The sequence below is a fragment of the Solanum lycopersicum genome, chromosome 3, assembly GCF_036512215.1.
Source record: "Solanum lycopersicum chromosome 3, SLM_r2.1".
Lineage (NCBI taxonomy): Eukaryota > Viridiplantae > Streptophyta > Magnoliopsida > Solanales > Solanaceae > Solanum > Solanum lycopersicum.
In genome coordinates, this window is record NC_090802.1 from 67,263,019 (window position 1) to 67,288,288 (window position 25,270).

The following is a 25,270-nucleotide window of genomic DNA, read 5'->3' on the forward strand; positions in this document are numbered from 1 at the left end:
TGTAATCATAAGTTTGATTTGATCTTAAATGTCCTGGGACCACGTTCAACTGCTACCTGGGCATAGCTTCTCATGATAAGCTGCTAAAATTGGTGCAATAATTGTACCTTGCCTTCAATTATTAATTTAAGCAGTAGTTGAAAAGAAGGGCTACTTGGGTTTTAGATTGTTAATTTCTCTTATTACAACTTCATTGCACCAATGCATAGCATGACACCACTAAATTTTTTTAAAAAAATGTTTACATAAAGATTTTAAAATATTTTAATGTGTGTTGATAGGAAAAGGCCTTAGCTGTGACAAAGGCTTTTTGGGATTCTTGGTCTGCATGGTTTCCAATTTAGACATGAAGACAAAACACATCCATATGAGGTCCATCTGACAAGCTCTACATTGAGGAAAGAGAGAGAGGCCCCAAAACAAGTATACTTTGATAGATTTCTGCGGATACACGACACTATCATTACAGATTTTCTTTATTCACTAGATAAAACCCCAATTTTTCTTACCTGCAAGTCAATCTTACTCTCTCCTCTCGATTCTTTTAATCCATTTTTAAAAAGAGTGTCTTTCTTTTTCTTATAAATTTAGTTTTAACTTTTTTATCCGTTTAAAGATATTTTAATTTAAACTATAAAATTTACTACTTTTTTTTTTTTTTTAACTTTCTTACCCATCAGTCAAATCAAACAAACAAATTAGGATATTTAATACTAGTTTGATTTAATTTCATTTTTGAATCGCCTTCTTTAAAGCTGTACTAGCGGACACTAACCTCTAGGGTAGGAAAATAATTCGAGCCTCCAAATAATCCCTTTTTTTTTTCAAAATCAAAGACTAGCCATTGCTACGTGAATCTTAGCCTAATAATAAGACAAACATAAAAAACACTACCTTTACGCTACACATAAAAGGTAATTTACCTTTATTTCTTCTGGCACACACATAAATTGTACTTACAGTATCTTTTAAAGTTCTTTTTGAAAGTGAGCTCTTAGCACGCCTTTATAGACATTTCATAATAATATTATCTAAACTGAAAATGATTATCGAGTTTTATTTAAAGTTGACGTATTACTCCTATTAATTACCAATTTAAGTGACTATCTCGTTTTGAAAACATCTACTAAAGCAAATTAGGTTCTTATATTTAAACTAAAAATGGATGTCAATTCAAAGGTGTTGATAAGTTTATTTTGAATAATATAATTCTCCAAGGAATTCATATATATATTAACGTCTAGAATTTACATATGCAAGGAGCCAAGGAGGAATTTCTTATTTAAGCAAACCAGAGAATAATTACAAACTTACATCACTTTGATCATCTAGAAGGAGAAAAATAGATACCAGGTCAAATACAAATAAGATTAAAAGGTACCACTTTTCGTATGATTTGTTTTAGTGAAGATGAAAAATAAAACAAAGCTTACCAGATGTTCTTATTCAAAATTCTTAATAAAGAACGCCCAATTCTTCAGCCGCGAAATTCATCCATGAACTGCTTATGGAATTGTGTAAAACGAGATACAATAGCTGGTATCTTCTCTTCTTGCGGTAATATTGTGCACCTAAAATGCCAAGTTCCAGGACGCTTCATAGAAGCAACAAGTAAATACAAATTTAGTCTAATCCAACAATTCTAAAGAAACATAAGAGTCCCCTAATTCTGATGTGCTGCTTTTGCACCAAAAATCACCACCCTCTCATTAGTTAGAAGGTACTATGTTGTACTGCATTCTTGAATTTTTTTTATTTGCCCACCGCAAATATCTTTTTCCAATTAGTTAAATTCCTCTGAGGTAGAGAGATTCAAAGTGTTGGGGATATGCTAATTAAGTTCTCTCTGTTAATGTTCAATAGTCCCGGTGAAAAACATCTACGTTTTCTAAAATGAGCGATGACAGTTGGCAGAGTATGCCTTGACTATCAGTAACAATAAATAAGTGGAATGAGGAAGCAAGTGGGCAAAAACATAACAATCACCTGGCCAAATCCAGAGCCTGAGACAACGACAATTCCAGTGGCATTAAGGAGACGCCAAGCATAAAAGGCATCTGGTGCAGTTTTAGCTTCTTCTGCTGCTTTTATTGCTTTGTCAGGTAAGTTAATACGTGGAAATGAATACAATGCACCTTCTGCTTTATAGCATGTGACTCCCTCCAAACTATTGAATGCGTCTTCTAGTATCTGTTGACGAAGTAGTCGATTTTTAGAAACTGCATCAATGGGAAATTCACCAAAAGGAAGCTTACATGGAACTCCAATGAAAAAAAATTCACACACCATTATCGGAAAGCAGAAATGAAAATTAAGCAAAAAAATAGTCTGGGACAACTTTTCTGGAGAAAATTTTAGACATTTTGCTTACTATTTTGAGCACTTCTACTATCAAATTCAAGACTCATGATTGTAAAACAACTTAACCACTTCAGCAAAATAAACCAGAAGTTTATTTTGTCAATCCCAGTCTTATATGTTAATTCTACTGACCTTTGCACGCCTCGCCAATGATGAGAGTATTGCATCTTTCTCAGCAGAAAATGATTCGTATGACTCATCGCCCACCTGAACACAAATCAACAGAGCAGTGCTGATAGGAGTCAGGCATCTGTAACACGGACACAAGGGGCCTCACACCAAAGCTTCAAAGTTTACAGTTCACAATTAGAGAGCTGAATTCATGTCGTCGTAGTAACATCGAATTTTATTTTACCACATAAAAAAGTGTGATACCTAGAAAATTTGATAAAATGTTCCAGCAATCTTAACTAATTGAAGCAATATCAACCTAATTCGACGTTTAGACCATGAGATCACCAGGTTTAGGATGAATCCACAATACTCATTTGGGAACTTTAGGCAATGTAGGATTATTATCCAGGATAAGGGGTCAAAAGTTCCCCTCGGAGGACTTGGGCTATGGGAGGATTCTTGTCCAGGATAAGGAGGAAACATTCTCTCTGAGTATGAAAATTTGCCCTTCTCTCATATAATCCTTTCCCTTTTCTTACTCTTCTTCCTCCTCGAAAGCCTAGGGAAAAACCAGTTACCTGTTGATTTTAGGTCTATCTCATCCTCTTTTAACACATTCAATTATCATGGTTTCACAACTCCGGAGTCTGGACTGATGCATCTGGAGGTCGATATAGGACATGACCAATCCATCTCATGCCATGTTATTAACCTCATACCAAAATTATTACTATATGAATGACTCAGATTCTACTTGACAAAATAAGCCAGAAAATCATTGAGGCAACATTCTGGGAATGCAATAACTGCTAATTCCCAAATATTGAAGTGATGGTGGAGATACCACTCCTCCTCAACAACTCCGCCTCAAACCCAAACTTGTTGGGGTCAACTATATGAATCTTCAATATCCATTTTACTCCTTTTGGAACATGGCACTACCAACCTTTGGAGGGCTCATGATGAGGCTTGCAAGAATCTGACCAGAAATGTTGGAACAAAGATTAACAGATGCCAGTTTGTATATTTGTTCCCTTATCTCAGGACTAAATCCAGTGAACTCCATGTAACCTCCTCGCTTTCCACACTCGCCATAGTATCCTAAAACCAGTAAGAAAAGTTAGCAACAGCAATAATCAATTCAGAGGTCTTTGAAAATGAAATACCGTGCCTTGCCCCCTTCTTCCCCACAACTTCCTAACATCCAGACAAACAGAAGAGAAAGACAACCAACCAGAGAGGGAGAGATGAATGCATTCGTATCTACCTTTTGAGGCAGAGTGAAAAGAAACTAAAGAGATGTCCTTTTCTCCAAATCCCATAGAGCGGGATATTTTCTTAAATGAGTGGAACTGCTTGTCAGGTGCATAGACATTTTCCTGATACACCTGCACAGGTTCCACAAAATATGAGAGTGCTTACAATGTTACAATAGACCATTGTGTCCAGCCCTCCCCAAGCATAGCGGGAGCTTAGTGCACCAGACTACTATTCTTCTTACAATGTTGAAAATTAATCAAAGAACATTCAGAAATGAAAAGGAATGTTAACCTGCAGAATCACTGTTATTTAAATTTCCAAAGAAGCAAGAGAATTTGTCGGAATCAAGCAAAGAAGCATTTAAACAGGAATTAACTCACTTCATCAGCTAGAAGAACAAGGCCTTCTTTCCTGCAGAATTCCACAATTTCCCGTTGGTTGGCCTCAGCAAGAACCTAATGCATACATAGAGAACTAATCATGCCACATGTAAAGATTCTTGAAAATTTGCAGGGAAGGGAGGTCCACATTTACCATCACTGTATCCTCTCATTTAATGAAGTAAATCACGTTGTCCATACAAAATAAAAGGAGATGACTATGAGCTTCAAAAATCGTATAAACCATTACCCGCCCAGTTGGGTTGCCTGGATTGATTACAACCAAAGCCTTAACGTTAACACCCCTGGATCTTGCAGTTTTTAGCTGATTCTCAAGCTCTGAGATCTCAAGTGCCCAACCTGTTTCTTCATCAAGATAATATGAAATCTAGCACCAAATAACATCATAAATTAGAGGCTTCTGCATGAATTACCTGAAACGAATTATTTTTTTCTTTTTGAAAAGGCAAGTAAGCAGAGTATATTATTAACAAAATAGCCTGGCACTGAAAAGGTGCAAAGGCAATATAATGTCTAGGAATCCCTCATAAGTCATACCAAAGGGAAAAAGAAGAGAGGATTCCATGGTACAAAAATCTATTCGTGTAAAGTATCTATAAAATCTAGCATGTAGTATTCCTCCTTTACATCTTGAAGATTAGACCAAAAAGCCAACAATCACAAAACATTTGTATTTTATCTGTTCAATAATAGAGTAAATTTAATCAGGTCAGATATTTCTTTAATAATTGTTTGCAACAATCTCTTACGAGAGACTGGTATTTAAGCGGAGGTTAGATGGATGGCCCCATTAGCCACAATATATGCCAGACTCTTTTGGGGAATTTCTCAATAATCCAAGGGAAAAAAAATAATATTTTCCAAAAGAAAGAAGAATAAACTAAGTTTTTATAAAAGAAATTAATTCAAAGCAAACTACTCAAATAACATTAATAAACTTAGATAGAAGCAAAAACACGTACATGAGTGCCACCATGGAGGGTAATTGAAGCAGAATAAAGAGGATACTGGGGGATGGGACAGAGGATTCCATCATTCTCTGACCCGATGAGCAACTGCATCATCATGTGAACCTGAATACAAGATGAACGAACAGAAACTGTTAAAATCTTGATGTTTCATTCAATTACTCCTGTCAAAGCTGTTAACTTGGAGATCCATAGAATTTACTGCTGGGCTTGCACCATCAGTCAAGAAAATATCATTTGGATCGGCAGGGAAACCATCACGAGCTTCAATACCAGATGCAATTTTATCACGTAATCCTTTGATACCCTACATTTAGCAAAACACAACAATAAGTTTTATGACTATAAGGGTATACAAAACTAGGATAATACAACACAAGATATAGTCACCTGACTGTGACTGTATGCACCTGTAGCTCTACAAGGAATTTGATCAAGGATCTGGATAGCTCGTTCTATAGAGTCCGCACTACAAAACAAAGAGAGAATGCCACTTAGACCAAAAAATCCTGTAGAATATGCTGAACTTTATGAGAATTATTCACCAAAGGATACAATAATATTTAGATAAAATACTCAAAGAAAGAAACCATCAACTAAAACTTTCCAAATTCAAAAACAAAATGTAAAATAACTAAATTTTAGTGAGCAGAAATTATGCTTTATGTCAATAACAAGGGACTGATTGATAGCTCAATAAAGAAGCAAATTGCAGAATACAGCAGTTTCAACACTGCATTTCATTGATTTCAAATGAATGACGGAAAAGTCCAGTCAATGAAAATGAGGAATGGATGGATTGATGACTTAATAGTGAATCACATCTAACATAACAAAAATACATTGCAATAATCTCAAAGAACAAGAAACGTGATAGCCACTTGCATTTACTTCAAACCACCAAGAAATATGATAAAATTTTGAGGCTCAAAATCCGTAAAAGAAAATCCATATGAATAGGTGGTAAAATAAACAGAGACGTCAATCATCTTAAAAAGGTTCAGAATCAATATACTTAGAGAGCTTCCCTATCATCACAACCTTTTAACACCCTATTTGTTTTCTAGCATAAAGTCATATTTTTCATTTTTTTAAAAGACTCTAGAACATTATAATGTATATTAGACATGAAAAACTAGACTACTCTAGTACATCTGATCTGACAGCATGGGATTTGTGATCATATTGGGGATGATTCCCATCAGCCCATGGAGGACTTGCACGTTCAACATGTGCACTCGGAATTCTATGAATAATGGCCGGTGGAGAACTTCCTATTTGTGTGAAGAAGGAATGCAGCATTAGTACCTTACAAGACATGTAATCTTTCATAAAAAAGACAAAAATTATAAACTATCCAACTAGATTTTCCTTTTCCTTTCTCAACTAATGGCTATAAACATATCATCCTACGTTGACGGCTCACTTTCACCCTCGTAGTTAACTTTTCCTCACTTGCAATGATTACAGTAATAATCACTTGATTTTATAAGTTGAACATTGAAATAAAGAACACATTCATTTTAACTTTGAATCTTACCCCTGCAAATTACTCAATATACGATATTAGGATAAAAGATTCCATCACCAGTCGCAGGAGATTTAACCATACCATTCGAGATATACACGGGGGAACATTTGTTTTATGGAAACTAGTCATGTCAATTCCAGATAGACATTAGACACCTATGAAATCGTAGGTACATGATCTGTTTCATTGAACTACAAGGTGCACCAATTGATAAACAAACTTCGTACCTGAACAGAGCTTTTGTTTCCCTTCTGTCCAAAAGAAGTGGATGATCACATAATGCAAGGACCTAATAAAGAAAGTTCCTTAGAAATCATTTTATTGAGATTGAAAAAAGAACACATAATCTAGAATCAAACAAATTATTCCCACCTCCCTAAAGAAAGTGATAGGCTTCTGACCCAGGGAATGAGGATTCCCAATATTGCAGTATAATATCTGCATGAACTAGAGAATATTACTTAAAATGACTAGACGTACTAACAAAGCTCCAATTGAACTTTGTTAGAATAATTCCTTAAGATATGTATTAAGAATATAATGGAAACGACTGGTACTTCATTAAACGGATGAGAGCCTGGATTCTCAAAGAGGTCTTGCTGTAATATCTGCATCACAAAGAACACCATCAATACATCGTAGATGTTTTCTTTAGGATTTGTAAAATAAACAAGGTAGCATTTGTTTGTGGAAATTTTTCCCCAGAAAAACTGAAAACCAACTTTTAGCCAAAATAAACTGAAATTAGAGTGACATGGGCTGCTAGTGTAAAATTGAGCTTGGGAGCTACCTGAGCATGGGTAACAATTTCTCCGCGGATAGCATATGCGCATTTCAAAACCTGAAACAAATAAAAAACTACCTGAGCTTAGCTCCCGTTTGTCTACTCATTCAAAAAACAGTATTTGATTTTTTCAAATGTTAGATGAGGTGATTGGACCTGGTAGTGGAAGTCAAAAGAAGAAAAAAATACCTTTGGATTAAGGTCGTTGAGGGTGGATGAATAATCGGAAGCCATAGAAGGAGGAGATCATGGTGAAGAGTGGAGAATAAAAGGGAAGAGGTGCGGTGCGGTGCGGTGCTGCAACACGCAAGTAATTGGAGACGAACAGGTGGTATTGCTGATGAGAGTATTTCTAGCTTTGACACCTCTTTGTTTCCCTCTACTCTCAAAAATTGAAACGTCTACAACACCAACAGCTATGCACCACTCGTCAACCATATGGAACAACCGAGATTGGTGAGGTGAGACAGAACAAAATTTTATTTGAATTTCAGTTTTAATAGAAATTTTTTATTGACGAGATACATGGAATTTTCACTCTTAAAAGTTTATATGTGACACGATTGACATTTTCACTTATTCTCAAGGTTAATATATATTTTTTAATAATTAATCGCTATCGTCATGTTCACTTTAATTTATCAATTCCAAAGGTAAATTGTTTAGCTAGGTATAAACATTTATCGTTAAGTTGATGTCATATTCCCTTTTTAATTGATATTGCTATTAAGAACCATCAACAAAAACAGTAGAGTGGGTGTTGAAATTTTTAATTTCAAATATCGTGGATTGGAAATATTAACCTGCAAGTGTTGTATGAATTAGCTGCACATGGCAACTTCAAACCCTTCAACAAATAACAACTCTACATTTAAGTATAAAACAAAGGAAGGAAAAAAATATTCAAAATACTACACGCCATACACCATTAGTCTTCAAAATTTCTCGGCTGTCAGAACCAAAAAGAAGAAAAGGGAAACTCAGCCTTCTCTAAACCCACTGCTCCAGTGCTCCTATGACTAAAGTCATGCTGCATATGCAACCATAATCCACAAACTAGATATGAAGGGTCAATAAAAACGAGGTTATAACTTGCCCAGTGGTGATATAAAACTGGACTTGATACCAGTTGGAAGTGACAAACACTGCCTGCGTTAAAAATAAGATTGCAAAAGCTTTACCTGTTTGGTATACAAAACAATCTTCACATTGATCATCTAGGAGAGAGGATCAATGTCAAGTCAAGTCCAAAATAGAAGAATAAACAATCGCCAACTTGTATGTGCCAAACAATCCTATATCAGCTTTCACTACTGAAACATAATTGTTTTTGGTGAGAATGGAAATAAAACATACAAAGATGGCTTATTAAAAATTTTCTATGATCAAGTCTCCAATAGAATGTACCCCCAGACTCCTTAGCCGCGGAATTCATCCATGAACAGCTTATGGAATTCTGTAAGACGAGATACAATAGCTGGTATCTTCTCTTCTTGCGGTAATATTGTGCACCTAAAATGCCACGTTCCAGGACGCTTCAAGGATGTAACAAATAAAAACAGTTTTAGTCAAAACGAGCAGTTCTCAGTAAACAGTAGTGTAACAAATACCCCTTTAGTTTTCAAATTAAAACAGACAAATTTTAACATCTACCAGGTATGCAAACTAATCAGCGTCCTCCCAGGTATGCAAACTAATCAGTGTCTTGACAAAGGAACGTTTCTCGAATAAGACAAACCTTGACTGCAGAAACAGTGGTTGTTTTTCCCATTGAGAAAAATCCTCCAAATCTGTTTGCCCAATTTCTTTTCACAGTTCATTTTTTATTGAAGGTAAAGATACTAGAACTGTTTAGAAAATGCTTATTACAGTTGCATGTTGATGTGTAATCAATCCCGGTGAAGCCTTATGCATTTTTTAAAAATTAGCGATGGTCTATCTGAAACAACTTCTCTAGTAAGGGGGTAGGGTCTGTGACTTGGCATACACTCTATCCTCCCCAGACCTCAATTATGGAATTACACTAGACACGTTGGAGTTGTAGTGATGATAGTAACCAACCATATTCATACTAGGAATATCATGACGCAAGTGGTGAAAAATATAACAATCACCTGGCCAAATCCAGAGCCTGGGACAACAACAATTCCGGTAGCATTAAGGAGGTGCCGAGCATAAAATGCATCTGGTGCAATTTTAGCTTCTTCTGCTGCTTTTATTGCTTTGTCAGGTAAGTTGATACGTGGAAATAGATACATTGCACCCTCTGCTTTATTGCATGTTACTCCCTCCAAATTACTGAATGCATCTTCTAGTGTCTGTTGACAAATTAGTCAAAATTTTGCCAGACGCAGAAGAAAAACAAAAACCGTATAAAATTCACCAAAAGTAAGCACAAAATTTCGATGCCAAAGTTAAAATGGAACTCTAGAGGAAATTAATTAGGACATCTCTATTTTAAGAAAATATCAGACATCATTTTCGCTTCCTACTTTAACCAGCCTACTTTTCAGCATGATCCAAAAATAATCCACTACTACACCAGAAAACTAGTTCATTAATTAGTCACCACCAGTTGGATATGCCGATTCTACTGACCTTTGCACGTCTTGCCAAGGATGAAAGTATCCCTTCTTTCTCAGCAGCAAAAGACTCGTATGATTCATCACCCACCTGCAGAAAGCAGTAGAGCAAGTGCTGATAGTTAAGTATCTATAACACGGATACAAGGAACCTCCGAACAAGCCTCTAAGTTAATAGAAAAAAACTGTCCGACTTCCACTTGAAGGTGTCTTTTTTCCCTACAGTTATCTCATTTGTTTAACATTTCGTCACTTCAGATTATCTCAAAATTCATATTATCTCCTTTGCTCTGGTTTATATGTTTTACAGTGATCTGAAAAAGATAGTTATGTATGAAAAATTTGATCATGCTATAATCGTACCAACGTGATAAAAAAGAAACTCCTATCCTACATCTAATTCCCTCGTGCAATTATCCTAAAACTAATATTCCTATTTGAACGGTAGCAAACCCGACAAAATTAGCGAGAAAGTCATTGAGCTACTCGTTCTGGGCATAGATTCTATAACTACCACTTCCAAAATATTGTATTGATGAAGGTGGACACTCCACTCCTCTTAACAGCTGAACTTCATCCCAAAGCTAGTTGGGGTCAGTTTCGATATCAATTTCACTCTCTTTTCAGAATGCAATGCCCATGTGTTACACAAACAGAGAATTACCAACCTTCGGAGGGCTCATGACAAGGCTCGCAAGAATCTGACCAGAAATGTTGGAACACAGATTGACAGATGCCACTTTGTATATCTGTTCTCTTATCTCAGGGCTAAATCCAGTAACCTCCATGTAACCTCCTCGCTTTCCACACTCTCCATAGAATCCTAAAGCCAATAAAGAAAATTAGTAACAGATAAGGATTAAACAATCAAAAATATTTGATGCATTGGTAAAAATTGAACCCTCCCCTTCTCCTCATAACTTTGTGACATACAGAGAAATGAAAGAGAAAGACAACCAACAAGAGAGGGCTGGATTGAGGCAGCAATATCTACCTTTAGACACAGACTGAAAAGAAACTAAAGAGATGTCCTTTTCTCCAAATCCCATAGAGCGGGCAACTTTCTTAAATGAGTGGAACTGCTTCTCAGGCACATAAACATTTTCCTGATACACCTGCATGTGTTCCACAAGATATCAGAGGACTAATAATTTAGAATATTAAAAGTTGCACAATCTCAGGAATGGAAAACATTGTGAACCCTCCCAAAAAAGTGGAGAATCACTGGTAAATTGCCATGGAAGCAAAATAATTTATCAGAACAAAGCAAAAAAGCATCTAGAGGGGAATAGACTCACTTCATCCGCCAGAAGAACAAGGCCTTCTTTCTTGCAGAATTCCACAATTTCTCGTTGGTTAGCCTCAGCGAGAACCTAAGGTATAGATAGAAAACTATTCATGTCATTCTGAGATATTATTGGGAAAGGGAAGACGAGAATTTTCCACCACAGTTGATTCTCATTAAATAATGTAAATTACATCCTCTATTTACTTATTTTTTTTAAAAAAAAGGTACAATGAGATTGCAAAATCTTAAAAATCATTACCTGCCCAGTTGGGTTGCCTGGATTGATCACAGCCAAAGCCCTAACGTTAATACCCTTAGATTTTGCAGTTTTCAGCTGATTCTCAAGCTCTGAGACCTCAAGTCCCCATCCTGTTTCCTCATCAAGATAATAAGGAACCTAAAATACCAGATAAAAGCATACATTGAGGCTCCTGTTTAATTACCTTCAACTGAAGAGCAAGTCAATCAGGTCATTTTTCATTAGATAATAGGTTAAAATAATATCTTCCATAGGTAAGCAGGTCAACCAAGTTTATTAATATATATCTTTTCTATAAAGATCTGGTAGTTGCATTCAAAGACAACTACACAACTAACACTTATAAAACTATAAGTTGAAGCAAATGCACTTACGAGAGTGCCACCATGGAGAGCAATCGAAGCAGAATAAAGAGGATATTGGGGGATGGGACAGAGAATTCCGTCATTCTCTGACCCGATGAGCAACTGCATCATCATGTGAACCTGAATAGAAGATGAAAACCCAACATTATAAACATCTTACTGTTCTTTTAGTTACTTCTTCAAAGCTGTACACATAACTTCATGAAATCAAACAAATTTACCGCAGGGCTTGCACCATCAGTCAAGAAAATATCATTTGGATCGGCAGGGAAGCCATCACGAGCTTCGATACCAGAAGCAATTGTATCACGTAATCCTTTGATACCCTAGATTTTGCAAAGCATAACAATAAGTTATATGATTATAATGGCTGCAAATCTGGGGCAATACGATAGAAGATATAGTCACCTGACTGTGGCTGTATGCACCTGTTGCTCTACCAGGAATTTGGTCGAGGATCTGAAAAGCTCGTTCTATTGAATCCGCACTACAAAGAAAAGAGAAAATGGAAGACATCAAAATAACTGGTTGTATGTGATGTAAAGCAGAGTTCACAGGTTTTTGCTTCTATTTGGGTGCAAGCCATAATCAATACCATAGTATTTAGGGGGGGAAATGTAAAAAGAAACCTATCATCTAAAACACAAAAAATTGAAAACAAAAGTGAAGACTTCAAAGAATAACAAAAAGGTAGGAGTTTGATTATAGCCAGAATCATCAAACATTTTGAAGAATATGTATACATTTTGAAGCTATAAAGCAAAAACAATACCCATACAAATTAGGTGCAACTAGAACAGAATCATCAATTATCTCAAAAATATGCCACTCAAAGCTTCTCAATCATCATAACCTTCAACATCCTATACATTTTACTTTTGTCAGTCCTCATGAACATTACTTGATATATCAAGTGGACATGTAATAGAAAACTCAAGAACATGTTATCGGACAGCAAAGGATTTGGGATCATAAACAAGCACCCACAGTATGCCCATTACCGCAAGTTGCATGCTTCTCCTGGGAATTTGCATTTTGGACATGTGCCCAGGGAACTCTATATTTCTATTGATAATGAACGAGGAACTTCCAATTTGTTTGCAGAATGAAAGCAGCATTTAATAGCAAACTCCAACAGTGGAACCAACGCCTTCTTTACAAACTAAATATTTGCTTAGAACTTTAGGGGCAAGAAAAGCTTTTGCAATATGTCTCTTTTTATAAAGATTATGTTACCCTTGTGGTTCCTCCAAGGAATAGTGACGAACATTTCATCTTACATGAATGGCTCACTTCACCAGCACATATAGTAAAATACTGCTCACTTGCACAAATTATAATAAGTATCACTTGCTTTTATTAAAAGAATTAAAAGGAATACAATCATTAAAATTTGATTCTTACTCCTACTGCAAATTATTTATTACACAATAGCAAGGACTAAAGGTTCCATCTGTAGCAGGAGACTTAACTGTACCATGTTTGAAAAATACAAGGGGAAATATTTTTTCTACAGAAATTAGCCATGTCAACTCCATTTCTTCAAATATAGGTATATATGAATTGTTTCATTGAGCTACAAGGTGCACCAAGGTTGATAGACAAAACCTCATACCTGAACAAACCTTGAGTTTCACTTTTGTCCAAAATAAGTGGATGATCACATAATGCAAGGACCTAACAAAAGAAGCCTCCTTAGATGCAATCTATGAAACAGAGAATCAAAAAAAGGTTCCTCACCTCCCTAAAGAAAGTAATAGGCTGCTGAGCCAGGGATTGAGGATTTCCAATATTGCAGTATAAGATCTGCATGAATTAGAGGAATGAGTACAGAAAAGATCTAGACAACAATAAAGCTCCAGGTCACCTATATTAAGCATTGTAAAAGTGAAAGAAGCAAAATTCATTAAGATATGCAATACTATAGCTTAAATGGAAACAAAAAACCAGTCTAAAAGAGTTAATACCTCATCAAAGGGATGAGAGCCTGGATTCTCCTTGAGGTCTTGTTGTAATTTCTGCATGACAATGCATCGCATAGTACACCATGAATATATTGTTTTTATTCCAAGATTAAGCATTCCCAGAAAATAAATGGTGCAAGTGCAACTAACAAGATTCTGAAATTCAGATTGATAACTCTAGCTAAAGAGTAAAATCGACTTCCAAACTACCTGAGCAAGGTTGACTATTTCTCCTCGGACAGCATATTCACATTTCAAAACCTGATACGAAAAATGAGTAGTAAAACATCAAGTCATTTGACTGTATAGGCCATAAGTACACCAGAACTGGGAAAAATTATAGCATTCACGCCAATGATGTAGGGTCAAATCAGACGATGCTTAGCACAACAAACATCACGAATCTTAAACACCCCAATTAAAACAAACGAACTATATAGATGTCTCATACACTACTCGTTGGTATAATAATTTGTATACATTACTTGGTATCAGGCTAATTAAAGTAAGTAAAGAATAAATAGATGAAAAATCCTACACTTCTGGGAAGAGATTAACGTGTAAAGAAACATATAAACACATACATCAGGTACATGTTTCGCTTTTCCATTTTCCATTATTTTTTATATTCCTGCTCATGCGCGGATAGAGAACTTCCCCTCTCTAAGGAACTTTCTTACCGGAGCAACCAAAACTGACAAGGACCAATTAAATAAATATGTAAAAAAACCAATCACGCAACACTTGAAAAATCCTTTAAAAAAAGCTCAAGTCAATAAGGGCAATAGCAGAAAAATAAAAAATCAAAAAATCAACCTTTGGGTTAACGTTGTTAAGAGTGACCGGAGTGGATGAATAATCGGAAGCCATTGAATCAGAAGAAGTGGATAAAAAACGAAGAACAGCAGTTGATTGAGATGAAGAAGAAGAAGAAGAGGTGAGCCGCTGCAACACGGAAGTAGAAGTAATAATAGGAGGAGGAAAAGAAGACGAACAGGTGGTCCTGCTCCTATTGATGAGAGTTTTGGCTTTATCAGCAACGAATCTCCGCATTATGGATTTGGCGAACAGTGGGCGGAGAGTGAAGAACGGTGAACGTTTACGATTCACCAACTTTTTTACCACTTTTCGCATAAATCGAGCGCACTTTTGACTTGACGCCCACGTTTTTAGCAGAGAATTAGTACCCTATCTTGACTCTGATTGGCGAAGATATTTTATTTTTAATAGAGAAGTAGTCTATGGGTATTCTGACGATGGCGACCACCCAATCGCCGCCCCTGGTATTTATATTGGCTTTCAAATTCTTTAAAGTTTCGTACTGTTGTCTAATTATTGTCTTTTTTTAAAAAAAAAAAATTAATTAATTACTTATTTATTTTAATAAATCAACAATTAATTATTATTTTGAAAAAAATAATTTTTTATTTTTTTTGAAAATCTTAAGGTTTTAATTTATCTATTTCATAATTAATAGAGATAAATGGTAAATTTATTATCTCATTTTATTAATTTAAAAGTAAATAAGTAATTAAAGATCAAAAAAATAATTAGAAAACAATAAGATTTGTGTTCTTAGATTTAATATTTGTGTAATTAAAAATTAAATTATATAATCACAGAAGAGCAAGAGTGTAAACAAAAGTTCATTTTATTTTAAAAGAAGATATAGTTCTTTACAGTTGAGAAAATAATAGAAGTACAACGAAATAATACAAAGTACAAAAAATAACTAATAGTTAAAAACATTATAAAAGCAAAATTATATTCAGAGGCGGAGTCAGAATTTTCAATAACGGATTTCATAAGCTGTAAAAATAGATAGCCGAAATGGGCTCGACATCTACTATATATACATATTAACTTATCTTAATCATGTTAAATAATATAATTTTTCGCCTAATGAACCCCCTTAATGCCATGTGGCTCCGTCCATGACTACATCTACTCGTACATATGAATAGCAAAACAGCACACTGTTACCTGCTAAATGACTATTCTGAATTTGTATCATTCACAACTTTCTATCTATAGGTATGTTCTTGATAAGTTAACATACTTTTTTTTTTTTGCAAACATTTATAGTCAATCTCTAGTTGGGCATTGAATATTTACTATTCACATGATTGAACGATCTTAATTTCATTTCCCGCATCATGTTTTCTACCAAAATCATTCCCCTAAATAATACATGTATTTTTCCGTCCTAACAAAAAAAATAGTTTTTCAATAAATTCTTGTAAGTTTTTTCTTTTACATCTACTAAACCATTTTTTTTTAATTCTTGTAAGTCGTCTTCCTCCTAATCAATTAGGTACTAATTTAAGGTCCATTGTTGATAAAGAATGAGTATAAAATACTTTTCGAAATGACTATCCTTCTTTCGATTGGTTCAAATTTTTTACAAGGGGTCACATGAAAACTATAAATCAAGCTAAGTGAGAAAATTCATAGGTTTCCTAGAATCAGTGGAATTAGATTAAAAGCATATCTATCGAGAAATTGATCGAATATTATGTTAGCTGTTTTTTTTGTTTTGTTTTAATAGCTATCAATACCGAACTTTATTTGTATAGCCAAGAAAGAGCATAGAGAGCCTTCCATTGTTGACTTGGCTCAACGTTTCTCATTTTATTCACAAGTCTTTTATAATTTAAAAATTAAGTTACAAGCAATATTTGTCAGTTTTGTTCAGAAAGCTTTTATAAAACATACTCTTACATGAGGTTAAAAGAATGTCACTGCCAGAAAAAAGAATACACACAGTAGTAGATTGCCAAATAAGTGGATTCTTCAAAGAAAAAAGAAAATGTTAATTTATGTTTACAAGGTAGAATCAAAGGCAACAGCTGTGTCTGGTAACCAAGTGTCGCCTTGTATGAGAGACGGTACGGTATACTGGGCCGCCTGGTCTGGGGTAATGCTGGACTTATAACCGGCCCATTTGACCCTTTGGGTCACAGATGCACCTGGGCCGGTGTTGGCATACTCAGCATAGAAAATGGTGTTGGCTGGCTCCACACCCTTGACCCATTCAATCCAGCCAAGAGGATGCAAGAATGCACCAATAGTGGACTGCATGATTACTGTTGTAGAGTAGTCCTTCCAGGGCCTGCCCAAGTATGTTGGCGCTTTCAGATCATCCAATGGTGAAAGATCACACTTTTGAATAGACATGCCTGAGTTCTGATTTGGATCTTTTTTGCCTTGGGCCGTAATGGTCACAAACTGATTGGCTAATGGTTGTCTCGGCTGGATTTTACAACTTTGGAAAACAACCGCAGCGTTACCAAACATGAAATCGATTGTACCTGTAATGTCACATTCTCGGTAAAATTGACGGTTGGAGTGAGCATAGAGGGTGTCCTGGAAGGCATCAAACGAACATCGATAAAATACAGATTGATCGGACCCCGAACGCATGGCCACTGCCTGGTGCTTTGCCGCGCCAGCTGTGTTCCTGAATGTTATGTCTCTGGCAATGAAGCCTCTACCAGCAACAGCTGATACATGAACCAAATTAAATTTAACCAGTTGTAATAATTAACCAGGTTAAATTGTAACATTAGATTTTCAGCAAAAGGAATATTAGGCTAAATCCAAAAGATAAGAGGGGCACATTGATAAGTGAACAATTAATGATAGTCATTCAGCCAACCACTGCACCAGTTGTCAACTGAGTTCACATGGGTGGCAAACTGAGACATCAAATCACATGGTGACAAACAAAAACCATGTGCATTCTGATGACACTGAATCAGTTAGATAAGGCCATCAAAGCCCACATGCAAACACACCATATCATCAAACCACGAGTTCACTAAGCATTGGGATGCTTATTTCAGGATTTAGATATTTTGGGCATGAACTTTATCGAGTTAAATAATTCATTTGGATGAGCCTAGATGTGATATAAATAAATTTCATATCTAACTCAATTCAAACATCTACTCAAAAGCGTGTACCATCAAAAATATCTGTTAACTCATCGAGGCTCAACAAGTAGTTATAAACATTTAAATGTGCAAAAATAGACCAGAAAAGAAAGGCAAAATTTCAAGAAAATATCAAAGTCAATTTCTTAGACCAACCTACCTCTGAAAAAATACGATTTTTAAATAATCTATAACTAATATCTTAGACTAGAATTTTTCTTAACAAAAAAAGGTTGACCCTTTCTTGTAACCTTGTAGTACAATTTCAATCAGCAACTAGTAGTTTTTGGAACTAGAAGAAAGATCATAATATAACGTAGTAATTTCAGTTGGCTAATTTAGTACTTAACCATGTAAATTCAATAATCACCCCAGTAATGTTGAATTTTTATAACTAACAAATGAACGGTACGTTTGTATTTTGTGTAAATAATGAGTAAATGAAAACTTACCAAATGTGGCCGTCTCAAAAGTGGGAGTTCCATCGATGAAGTTCAAGCTTCCGGAAATAATGGTCTTAGTTTTGCCATCGCCGTACATCATGACATTCCAAAGCGACTTATCCATTCTCACTGTCTCCACATATTCACCTTCCTTCACATGTATCACGAATCTCGTTTTGCTCTTTTTCGGCACCATTTTCACTGCTTCTCCAATAGTCGTAACATTTCCTGAACCATCACTCGCCACTGTCACGTCCGGGGTAGGATTAACCTCCTGCATTAGTCTCCGGTCACCTGCTGCCACCCATTCCGGGAATTCTCCAATGTTCAACAATTTCCGGTGAATCGGAATATTGAATTTACCTAGAATCCCAAAAATGTTAGCCACAATAGCTAAACTGTTGCTGGTAAATTCAGTCGAATTTTTCATTAACAGCTTAGCGTCGTTCACGAATGTGGCATTGATTTCTTCGAGTGCATCCAAGCAAGTCTCCTGATCTGTAAGCGTCGAGCTCAACCAAGTTCTGAGATCGTCGATTTTAGGTCCTGAAAGCAGTTTTGCGCCTCCGTTCACTTGCACTGACGAAACAGAGTCGTCAAGTTTATCAATTGCATCGTCGAATACAGTCTCGCAGACTTCCAATGCCTTTTGTACTTTGGGTTCTTTAGTCAATTTCGCCCAATTCTGTGGTCCAGAAGACAATTTTTTGACCGCATCCATGGCGATTTTCAAAGAAAGTACGAACAACGTTTCTGGATCAGTGACATTTGAGGATGATAAGCTTGATAAGCACGAATCTTTGTACTCAGTTAAGCTACAGAGAACTTGCAGAGATTGAGCAGTAGAAGAGGGTTGTTTCGAATCGTTGTTTTTGTGAACAACAGTTCCAACAACTATGCCTACAACTGCAATAAGGAGAAGAACGGCAGAGACGATTAAGATGATTAGACGCTTGCGGGTTTTCTTCCTGAAAGCTTCTTCTTCCAACTCGTCCACTTTGCCATAGCCTTTGAAAGATTTCATCGTATCCATTGATGTAGAAAATGAACTAATTTTTTACTATTATTTTTTTTAGTAACTTGTTGAGTTTTTTGGAATATGGAAAGTTTTTGTATTTTGTGTCTGATTCTGAATTCTAATTGAAGGATGCCATTTTTATACAAAGTTTAGGTGACAAAATGGGGCCTTCACTTTTTCCAAGATGCTTCCATGTCGTTGAAGATCTCATTCTTGATTCCTGAATAATTTAGTGGCAACACACAACTTATCATTTTATATTATTAAAATAACATGATTGTCTGTCTTATGAGTTCCATCGTGAGCACAATAAGCAACAACAATTAATAAGTATAGAGTTTAAGTTGTAACTATTTAACCTTTTTTCGTCCTAAAGATTTCCATAGATATGTTTCATTAAAATATCAAATTCATAATTTTAAATTTAATTATTATTATTATAAGTCAATTTTATCTAAGGGTATAACTGGATCAATATATATTGTGAAATGCTTAGTATATCGAGTTACTTTTTATTTATTTAATTTGTGTGTAATTTGACCACTCAATCGTGTGACAGGTATACATTTAATTTGCAAAGACAAAATAATGTTATTAGCTGGCCTGTCTGTTTCTCTATATTTTGGGGCAGATATGAAAAGACTTTGACTAAGTTAAATATCATAGTTCATTCGCCTCTCATCAATAGCGTGATGGAGAGCCAACAGAAACCATACACAGAATAGTATTTAAACTAGCTGGACCTGTTGAAAGCAAAGATATACAAAAATTGAATCAATTTAGGTCGTTATGATATCTAACTAAATGTAAAAGAAATATGGACTTTTTGATCCCTTTGATAGAAGAGAAAGAGTAAAAAATCTTCTTAAACTATGTGAAAAAGAATAAAAATATTTGTTATTTATAATTTAATTCAAAAATGTTATTGATATCAATACTTTAGTGCAAAAATACTCTTATAGTTATAAATGGGCCAAATGTCATTTTTCTGAATAAATGGTTTGTTTCTTTTTAAACACATCTTCTTCTTAATTAAAATATTTATCAAAAACTCATATTCTTTTTTTTTGAAAAAAAAAATTTCTTTTTCTTCTTAATCTCATTTTATTAATTAAAATAAAATAACTCCATATACCCTTTCGGTGGATAATATAAGTCATATATATAAAACCATAGCATATTCATTAGTATTAATATTCATTCATATAACGATGAAAATGATTATAATAAAATAAGAAATATTTCTTTTATTTTGTTCTGAATTTAAGTAGGATAAACATTTAGCTTTTTTTAAAAAAAAAACACTATTAGAAAAAAAATGTGTTAAAAGAAAATAAGTATATTTATTTGAAAATGAGCATTTTTGACCCATTAAATAACAGTAAGAGCAGTTTGAAACAAAGTATTGTCATGAGGAACATTTTTGAACTAAATTACATTTTTGTTCATTTCACGTAGTTTAAAAGCTTTTTTGATCCTAATTTACAATAATAATTAACTGTTTCTTTACAAAATTGCTCAAGTGTTGTGATAAACTTATATTGTTAATTACTTCATATTTTGATGATAATATAGGTCTAATAATAGCTTAAATTTAACATACTTTCTAGATAAAGGAATGAAACACAAATTTCAATTAATTAAAAAGTTAAATATATATATATATATCCCTATTAAATTGTAGATGTAATGTGCAGCTGGAGCCTGGAATCATGGCAATACGCGGGCCGCAAGTCCAAATGTTAGAAAAGGGCCGCGTACGCATGCCGCGGGCGCAAATGATGAATAAATAGAGTAATTAATTATCATTTTGAGTGTATCCACATCACATGGAAACCGTTCAAAACTGTGGATCCCATTTGACAAAAGTACACTATATTCCTGTTGCCTCCGTGCTCCGCTAATTGCGCCTCGTAACAATCTTTCTCTACTCATGTCCCTCGTCTTTTAAGTTTTCTTTTATTTTTTTCTCCATTATCTGTTTTGTATCTATTTTAATTTGTGAGGCCTAGACTAATTAATATTCATGTTGCATTTTACTTTTTTTTTTAAAAAAAAAAGTTATTTTTTACGCGGGTTTTTCATTAGCGTGAGTCAAACCAAAAAACATCTTATGAGTATCCAGGTAACCAACAACCTTGATGGTTAAGATTGGTAAGTTAGTTTAGAGACTTCCAAAGTATACATAGTTTAGTGTATTTAACTAAACCAAGATGGAGAATTATATTGGCCATTGGGTGAAGATACCCTCTCTCACATACGGACTTGATTATTTCAACCCAATATGGGTTTGCAGTGGAAGATGTTGCCGAGTTCCTACTAATAAGAAAAGTCAAAGAGCAACAGCTCCAGGCCCAAGCCCACAACATAGATAGCCGATGCCCAATGGCACCGCTTGTCAGAATATTTCAACTTATCTATTGTTAAAAGAGTGATTTCTTTTTCATCTCAATCTCATAACGGGATGGTAATTGGTATAAACAACTTTGGACCTGGTATACTATACCTAACAAAGAAGTAGTACTTAATATAGATGGACATTTTCTATGTTAAACAATAAAAGTTCATCACTAACTTTAGTTGACAACGGATTATAAAATGAATCTCCTATTTTACTTGTATCTTATGATTAATACATACTAATCTCTTAAGATATTATTTATTATTACTTGAGGTTAAGGGAAGAATAACGAATAAACCGACAGCCACAAGTCATCGGATATAGGCCAAGTATAAGCATATAGAATTTTGGAAATTCTATTTTTTTTTTTTATATTCTTTTGGTTTTCGCATGAGATAAATATTGCACACAATAGTTAATATTAACATGTACATTACTTAAAATTCCTCAGCACGAATAGAAGTTGACAAGACAGGGAAATTCGTGAAAGGATCTTGTTATTTAAATGCCAAGGCCCTGCACACTTAGGTCTCCAAATAATTGAAACTCGCTCGTGTTTATTTTTAGTTTTAAAGACCAAGAGAAAAAGGGAAGCCTGTGGAGCTCAACCAACTACCTCCAGCAATGAACCTGCCAGGAGTATAAGCTTGGGCCTCAGTTGAACTTGTAATTACCTTGTGCCCTTTCCATTTAACTCTTCCTGACGTCGGTGCTCCTGCCCCTGTATTTGCATACTCCCCATAAAACAGAGTATCCAATGCAAAATTCCCATTCCATTCATGCCATCCAGCAGGCTGGATCACATCAGTAATCGACGATTGCATGATCACTGTCCTCGAATATTCTTTCCACGGCCTTCCTAGATATGTAGGGAAACTCTTCTGCACCGGTCTCAAATCAGACGTTGCACCAATTCTACATTTCTGGATAACAATACCAGTATTCTGGTTAGGGTCAGTTCTTCCTTGAGCAGTAACCATGTTCTTCTGGCCCGAACCAGGACGCCTGGCGTGAATATCACAGTCTTGAAAAACAGCAGCACCATTCCCGAATATAAAATCAACGGTACCAGCGACTAAACATTGTACAAAGAATTGACGATTAGAGTGGACGTAGAGGGTGTCCTGATAAGCCAACATGTCACATCTATAAAATGCGGACAAATCAGAGCCCACGCGAAGTGCCACGGCTTGATGCTTCGAGGCTCCTGCTGTGTTTTGGAAGGTTATATCCCGGGCCAAGAACTTTTCCCCCACCGCGGCTGCATCAAATTAGTTATGTCATTTCTATTTTGGACAACTCATTAATAATTGTCATGTTACATTTTAAATTTTTGAATAAATATCTCAGCGACTAAAGTGGAGGGTGTCTCTATTATTGTCAGCTAAGAATGTACCCCTGAGCTGTCCTTATCAAAGGACACGATTATTATAGGCCGCTGCAAAGAAAACGGACCTTCGGTACGAAAATTATATGTAGTAAAAAATATTTATACAAGAAAGAAGTCATTTATGAATTATTCAAGGGAAAGGGAGCGCTACCCCAGCTGGAAAGCAGATTCTATATCACAAGCTGATAGATACACCACTAGCAAAAAGTGGCTGACAAATCTATATCCTTCTGTCCATAAGATATGCCTTTTATCCAACCTTTACAGACGTGGGATTCGTTATATATAGTCATATTGAGTATAAGCCAGCCTTCACCAATAACATTAACTGTTTGGTTGATTGGTTAAGGGATAATAATCTCAGGATTAAAAAAACAAGAGTATGTACATTGTTTTTGGTTATAAGTGAAATTATTTCTCTCTATTTGTAGTACAATAATGAGATAAACTTTACTTTTAATTATACGACTATTTGTAGTAACAAAAGCTCCTAAATTCTTCTCAACTACTACCAAACAAGAATAGTCTATTACTGAACTAATTTAGTACTCGAACTCTTTGGTCAAGTCTAATTTAATTATTCTTTCTCCTTTTAAAGGTAAATTAGTGAACTTCTTTTATTTAACAGTGATAATAGATCAACCTAAATGCTACTCACTTTGACAAACATTAGAGTGAAGTGTGTTTATTTGCTTCACTTATCTAGCACGCGAATGAAGTGTGTTTATTTGCTTCACTTTACTTGTTCCTGACTTATCTATAAAGTATTAAAGTAAAAAATTAGTATACATTTAACATGTGATACAAAATTATATCACTCGCTTACCAAATTAAATTTAACTCTACCTTGTATAAGTAGTTAGCTGCTAATTAAGGCAATTGTTTGATAAAGATAATAATAATAACTTACCAACTGTAGCAGAGTGGAAGGTAGTGCTACCATCTTGCACATTCCTACTTGCTGTGATTATTGTATTGCTTTTGCCATCTCCCATAAACATAATATTCGTCTTCTTCTTTGGCACATCCACGTTTTCCCTGTAAACACCAGCTTTTATCCTAATCACATACCTCTTGCTACTCTTCTCTGGCGCTTTTGCTACCGCCTCTGACACCGTTTTGTAATCTCCGCTTCCGTCGGCCGCCACAACCACATCTGGCGTCACCGTCGACGACTGCAATAACCTCCTGTCGCCGGCGGACAACCACTCCGGCCACTCGCCGTTATCCTCTACTAACTTCCTATTATTGGCGGGGGCCGATAATTTCATCTCATTTGCAATGTCGGTATCGGTCATGTTACAGATCATAGCTAAAGCATTGCTGCACATTTTTTCCACGTGCTTTTGGCCTTTCAACAAAACCTTGCGTACCTTTTTATCGGCCTCATCGTGAGAGAAACCGTCGAGGCAAGTTTCCTGGTTTGTAATTGCGGAACTTATTAGAGTTTTCAGGTCTTCCGCGTGTTCTTTCAATGATTTTTTGTTGGGATATAGCTCCAGATCTTCTACAGCAGTGTGGAGCTCGTCGAGTGTCTCGTCCATCGTCTCCAGGCAGTCATGCAGCGCAACCTTTTCTCGTGGGGTTAAACCTATGAAAAATAATATAGTGAGATAAACCAACTATAATTCAAATAAAAGAAGAAGAGAACTTCTAACATTTTTACAATGGAGTATTAAGTTTAACGTGTCAAGTACCTTTTCTAGTTTTGATGAGTTCCTTGACTGCATAGTAGTTGCGTCGAACGGCTTTGACAGTGATATTCAAGGACAATTCAATCACATCTTTTTGGCTTGTTACTTTTTTTGAGAAATCAGAAACATTGACAATCGCAGAGTAACACAGTTCGGGGTGTAGAGTGTTGCTACACGCAGATTTTACAATAGCATGGGCTGAAGACGAAATGGCCATTATGTCTGCATGATCGTCGGAGTTTTTCGAATGAGATTTTACTCCGGCGACTACTCCGATTACTGCAGCAACCAGCAGGACTGAGGCAACAATGGCCAAGTAGATTTTTTTCTTCCTTTTACAAAAATCGATTTGTTTGCTGAAAAAATCTTCAACACGTGTCATTTTGGATGAAGAAATTTAAGGGAGAGTTGTGGAGAAATTGGATCGGATTGGTGGGGGTTTTATATCCGTGACATTGGTCCTAATTTCAACGTTCTATTTTTGTTTTTACTTTAAATTTTATGTTTTTATA

At 35.4% G+C, this 25,270-nt stretch overlaps 4 protein-coding genes across 10 annotated transcripts; all 4 read right to left on the reverse strand.

Moving 5' to 3' along the window:
• Window positions 1-1,190: 1,190 nt before the first annotated feature.
• Window positions 1,191-8,174, reverse strand: LOC101246328 (alanine aminotransferase 2-like). Of its 4 annotated transcripts, none has more exons than XM_010320151.4 (15): window positions 7,609-8,174; window positions 7,426-7,476; window positions 7,193-7,243; window positions 7,008-7,082; window positions 6,863-6,924; window positions 5,495-5,573; window positions 5,307-5,411; window positions 5,099-5,209; window positions 4,366-4,503; window positions 4,116-4,190; window positions 3,743-3,863; window positions 3,422-3,576; window positions 2,494-2,568; window positions 1,987-2,190; window positions 1,191-1,571 (listed from the first exon to the last, which is right to left on the reverse strand). In XM_010320151.4, the coding sequence occupies exons 1-15, from the start codon at window positions 7,651-7,653 to the stop codon at window positions 1,506-1,508; spliced, it is 1,413 nt and encodes a 470-aa protein (XP_010318453.1). In that variant the 5' UTR covers window positions 7,654-8,174; the 3' UTR covers window positions 1,191-1,505. The 4 variants fall into 4 exon arrangements, with proteins under 4 accessions (XP_010318453.1, XP_010318452.1, XP_069150919.1 ...); XM_010320150.4 differs by having other exon boundaries at window positions 1,191-1,594; XM_069294818.1 differs by having other exon boundaries at window positions 7,008-7,073; window positions 7,609-8,173.
• A 5-nt stretch (window positions 8,175-8,179) lies between these two features.
• On the reverse strand, window positions 8,180-15,914 carry LOC101246035 (alanine aminotransferase 2). 4 transcript variants are annotated; one of them, XR_011220202.1, is made up of 17 exons: window positions 14,694-15,914; window positions 14,088-14,138; window positions 13,881-13,931; window positions 13,654-13,719; window positions 13,529-13,590; window positions 12,322-12,400; window positions 12,135-12,239; window positions 11,923-12,033; window positions 11,549-11,686; window positions 11,300-11,374; window positions 10,996-11,116; window positions 10,670-10,824; window positions 10,018-10,092; window positions 9,534-9,737; window positions 8,827-8,954; window positions 8,601-8,732; window positions 8,180-8,475 (listed from the first exon to the last, which is right to left on the reverse strand). XR_011220202.1 is itself a non-coding variant. In XM_010320149.3 (16 exons), the coding sequence occupies exons 1-15, from the start codon at window positions 15,009-15,011 to the stop codon at window positions 8,838-8,840; spliced, it is 1,728 nt and encodes a 575-aa protein (XP_010318451.1). In that variant the 5' UTR covers window positions 15,012-15,914; the 3' UTR covers window positions 8,556-8,732; window positions 8,827-8,837. The 4 variants fall into 4 exon arrangements, 2 of the variants coding, with proteins under 2 accessions (XP_010318451.1, XP_025886029.1); XR_011220201.1 differs by having other exon boundaries at window positions 8,601-8,954; XM_010320149.3 differs by lacking the exon at window positions 8,180-8,475 and having other exon boundaries at window positions 8,556-8,732.
• A 648-nt stretch (window positions 15,915-16,562) lies between these two features.
• Window positions 16,563-19,711, reverse strand: LOC101245743 (pectinesterase 3). The gene is made up of 2 exons (XM_004235478.5): window positions 18,265-19,711; window positions 16,563-17,380 (listed from the first exon to the last, which is right to left on the reverse strand). The coding sequence occupies exons 1-2, from the start codon at window positions 19,286-19,288 to the stop codon at window positions 16,701-16,703; spliced, it is 1,704 nt and encodes a 567-aa protein (XP_004235526.1). The 5' UTR covers window positions 19,289-19,711; the 3' UTR covers window positions 16,563-16,700.
• Window positions 19,712-22,078: 2,367 nt separating this feature from the next.
• PMEU1 (pectin methylesterase) lies at window positions 22,079-25,236 on the reverse strand. The gene is made up of 3 exons (NM_001246928.2): window positions 24,762-25,236; window positions 23,975-24,655; window positions 22,079-22,935 (listed from the first exon to the last, which is right to left on the reverse strand). The coding sequence occupies exons 1-3, from the start codon at window positions 25,138-25,140 to the stop codon at window positions 22,244-22,246; spliced, it is 1,752 nt and encodes a 583-aa protein (NP_001233857.2). The 5' UTR covers window positions 25,141-25,236; the 3' UTR covers window positions 22,079-22,243.
• Window positions 25,237-25,270: the final 34 nt, after the last annotated feature.

Coding starts and splice junctions, on each gene's coding strand:
- LOC101246328 (XM_010320150.4), bottom strand. CDS start 7,653: ATGGCTTCCGATTATTCATCCACCCTCAACGACCTTAATCCAAAG. Junction 5,412..5,494: donor GTGCATACAGTCACAGTCAG/GTGACTATATCT, acceptor TGCTAAATGTAG/GGTATCAAAGGATTACGTGA. Junction 2,569..3,421: donor TCATCATGAGCCCTCCAAAG/GTTGGTAGTGCC, acceptor ATTTGTGTTCAG/GTGGGCGATGAGTCATACGA.
- PMEU1 (NM_001246928.2), bottom strand. CDS start 25,140: ATGACACGTGTTGAAGATTTTTTCAGCAAACAAATCGATTTTTGTAAA. Junction 24,656..24,761: donor ACTCATCAAAACTAGAAAAG/GTACTTGACACG, acceptor TATTTTTCATAG/GTTTAACCCCACGAGAAAAG. Junction 22,936..23,974: donor CTTCCACTCTGCTACAGTTG/GTAAGTTATTAT, acceptor AATTTGATGCAG/CCGCGGTGGGGGAAAAGTTC.
- LOC101245743 (XM_004235478.5), bottom strand. CDS start 19,288: ATGGATACGATGAAATCTTTCAAAGGCTATGGCAAAGTGGACGAGTTG. Junction 17,381..18,264: donor TTTTGAGACGGCCACATTTG/GTAAGTTTTCAT, acceptor TTCATGTATCAG/CTGTTGCTGGTAGAGGCTTC.
- LOC101246035 (XM_010320149.3), bottom strand. CDS start 15,011: ATGCGAAAAGTGGTAAAAAAGTTGGTGAATCGTAAACGTTCACCGTTC. Junction 13,932..14,087: donor AAATAGTCAACCTTGCTCAG/GTAGTTTGGAAG, acceptor ATTGTCATGCAG/AAATTACAACAAGACCTCAA. Junction 10,093..10,669: donor TTGTCATGAGCCCTCCGAAG/GTTGGTAATTCT, acceptor TGCTTTCTGCAG/GTGGGTGATGAATCATACGA.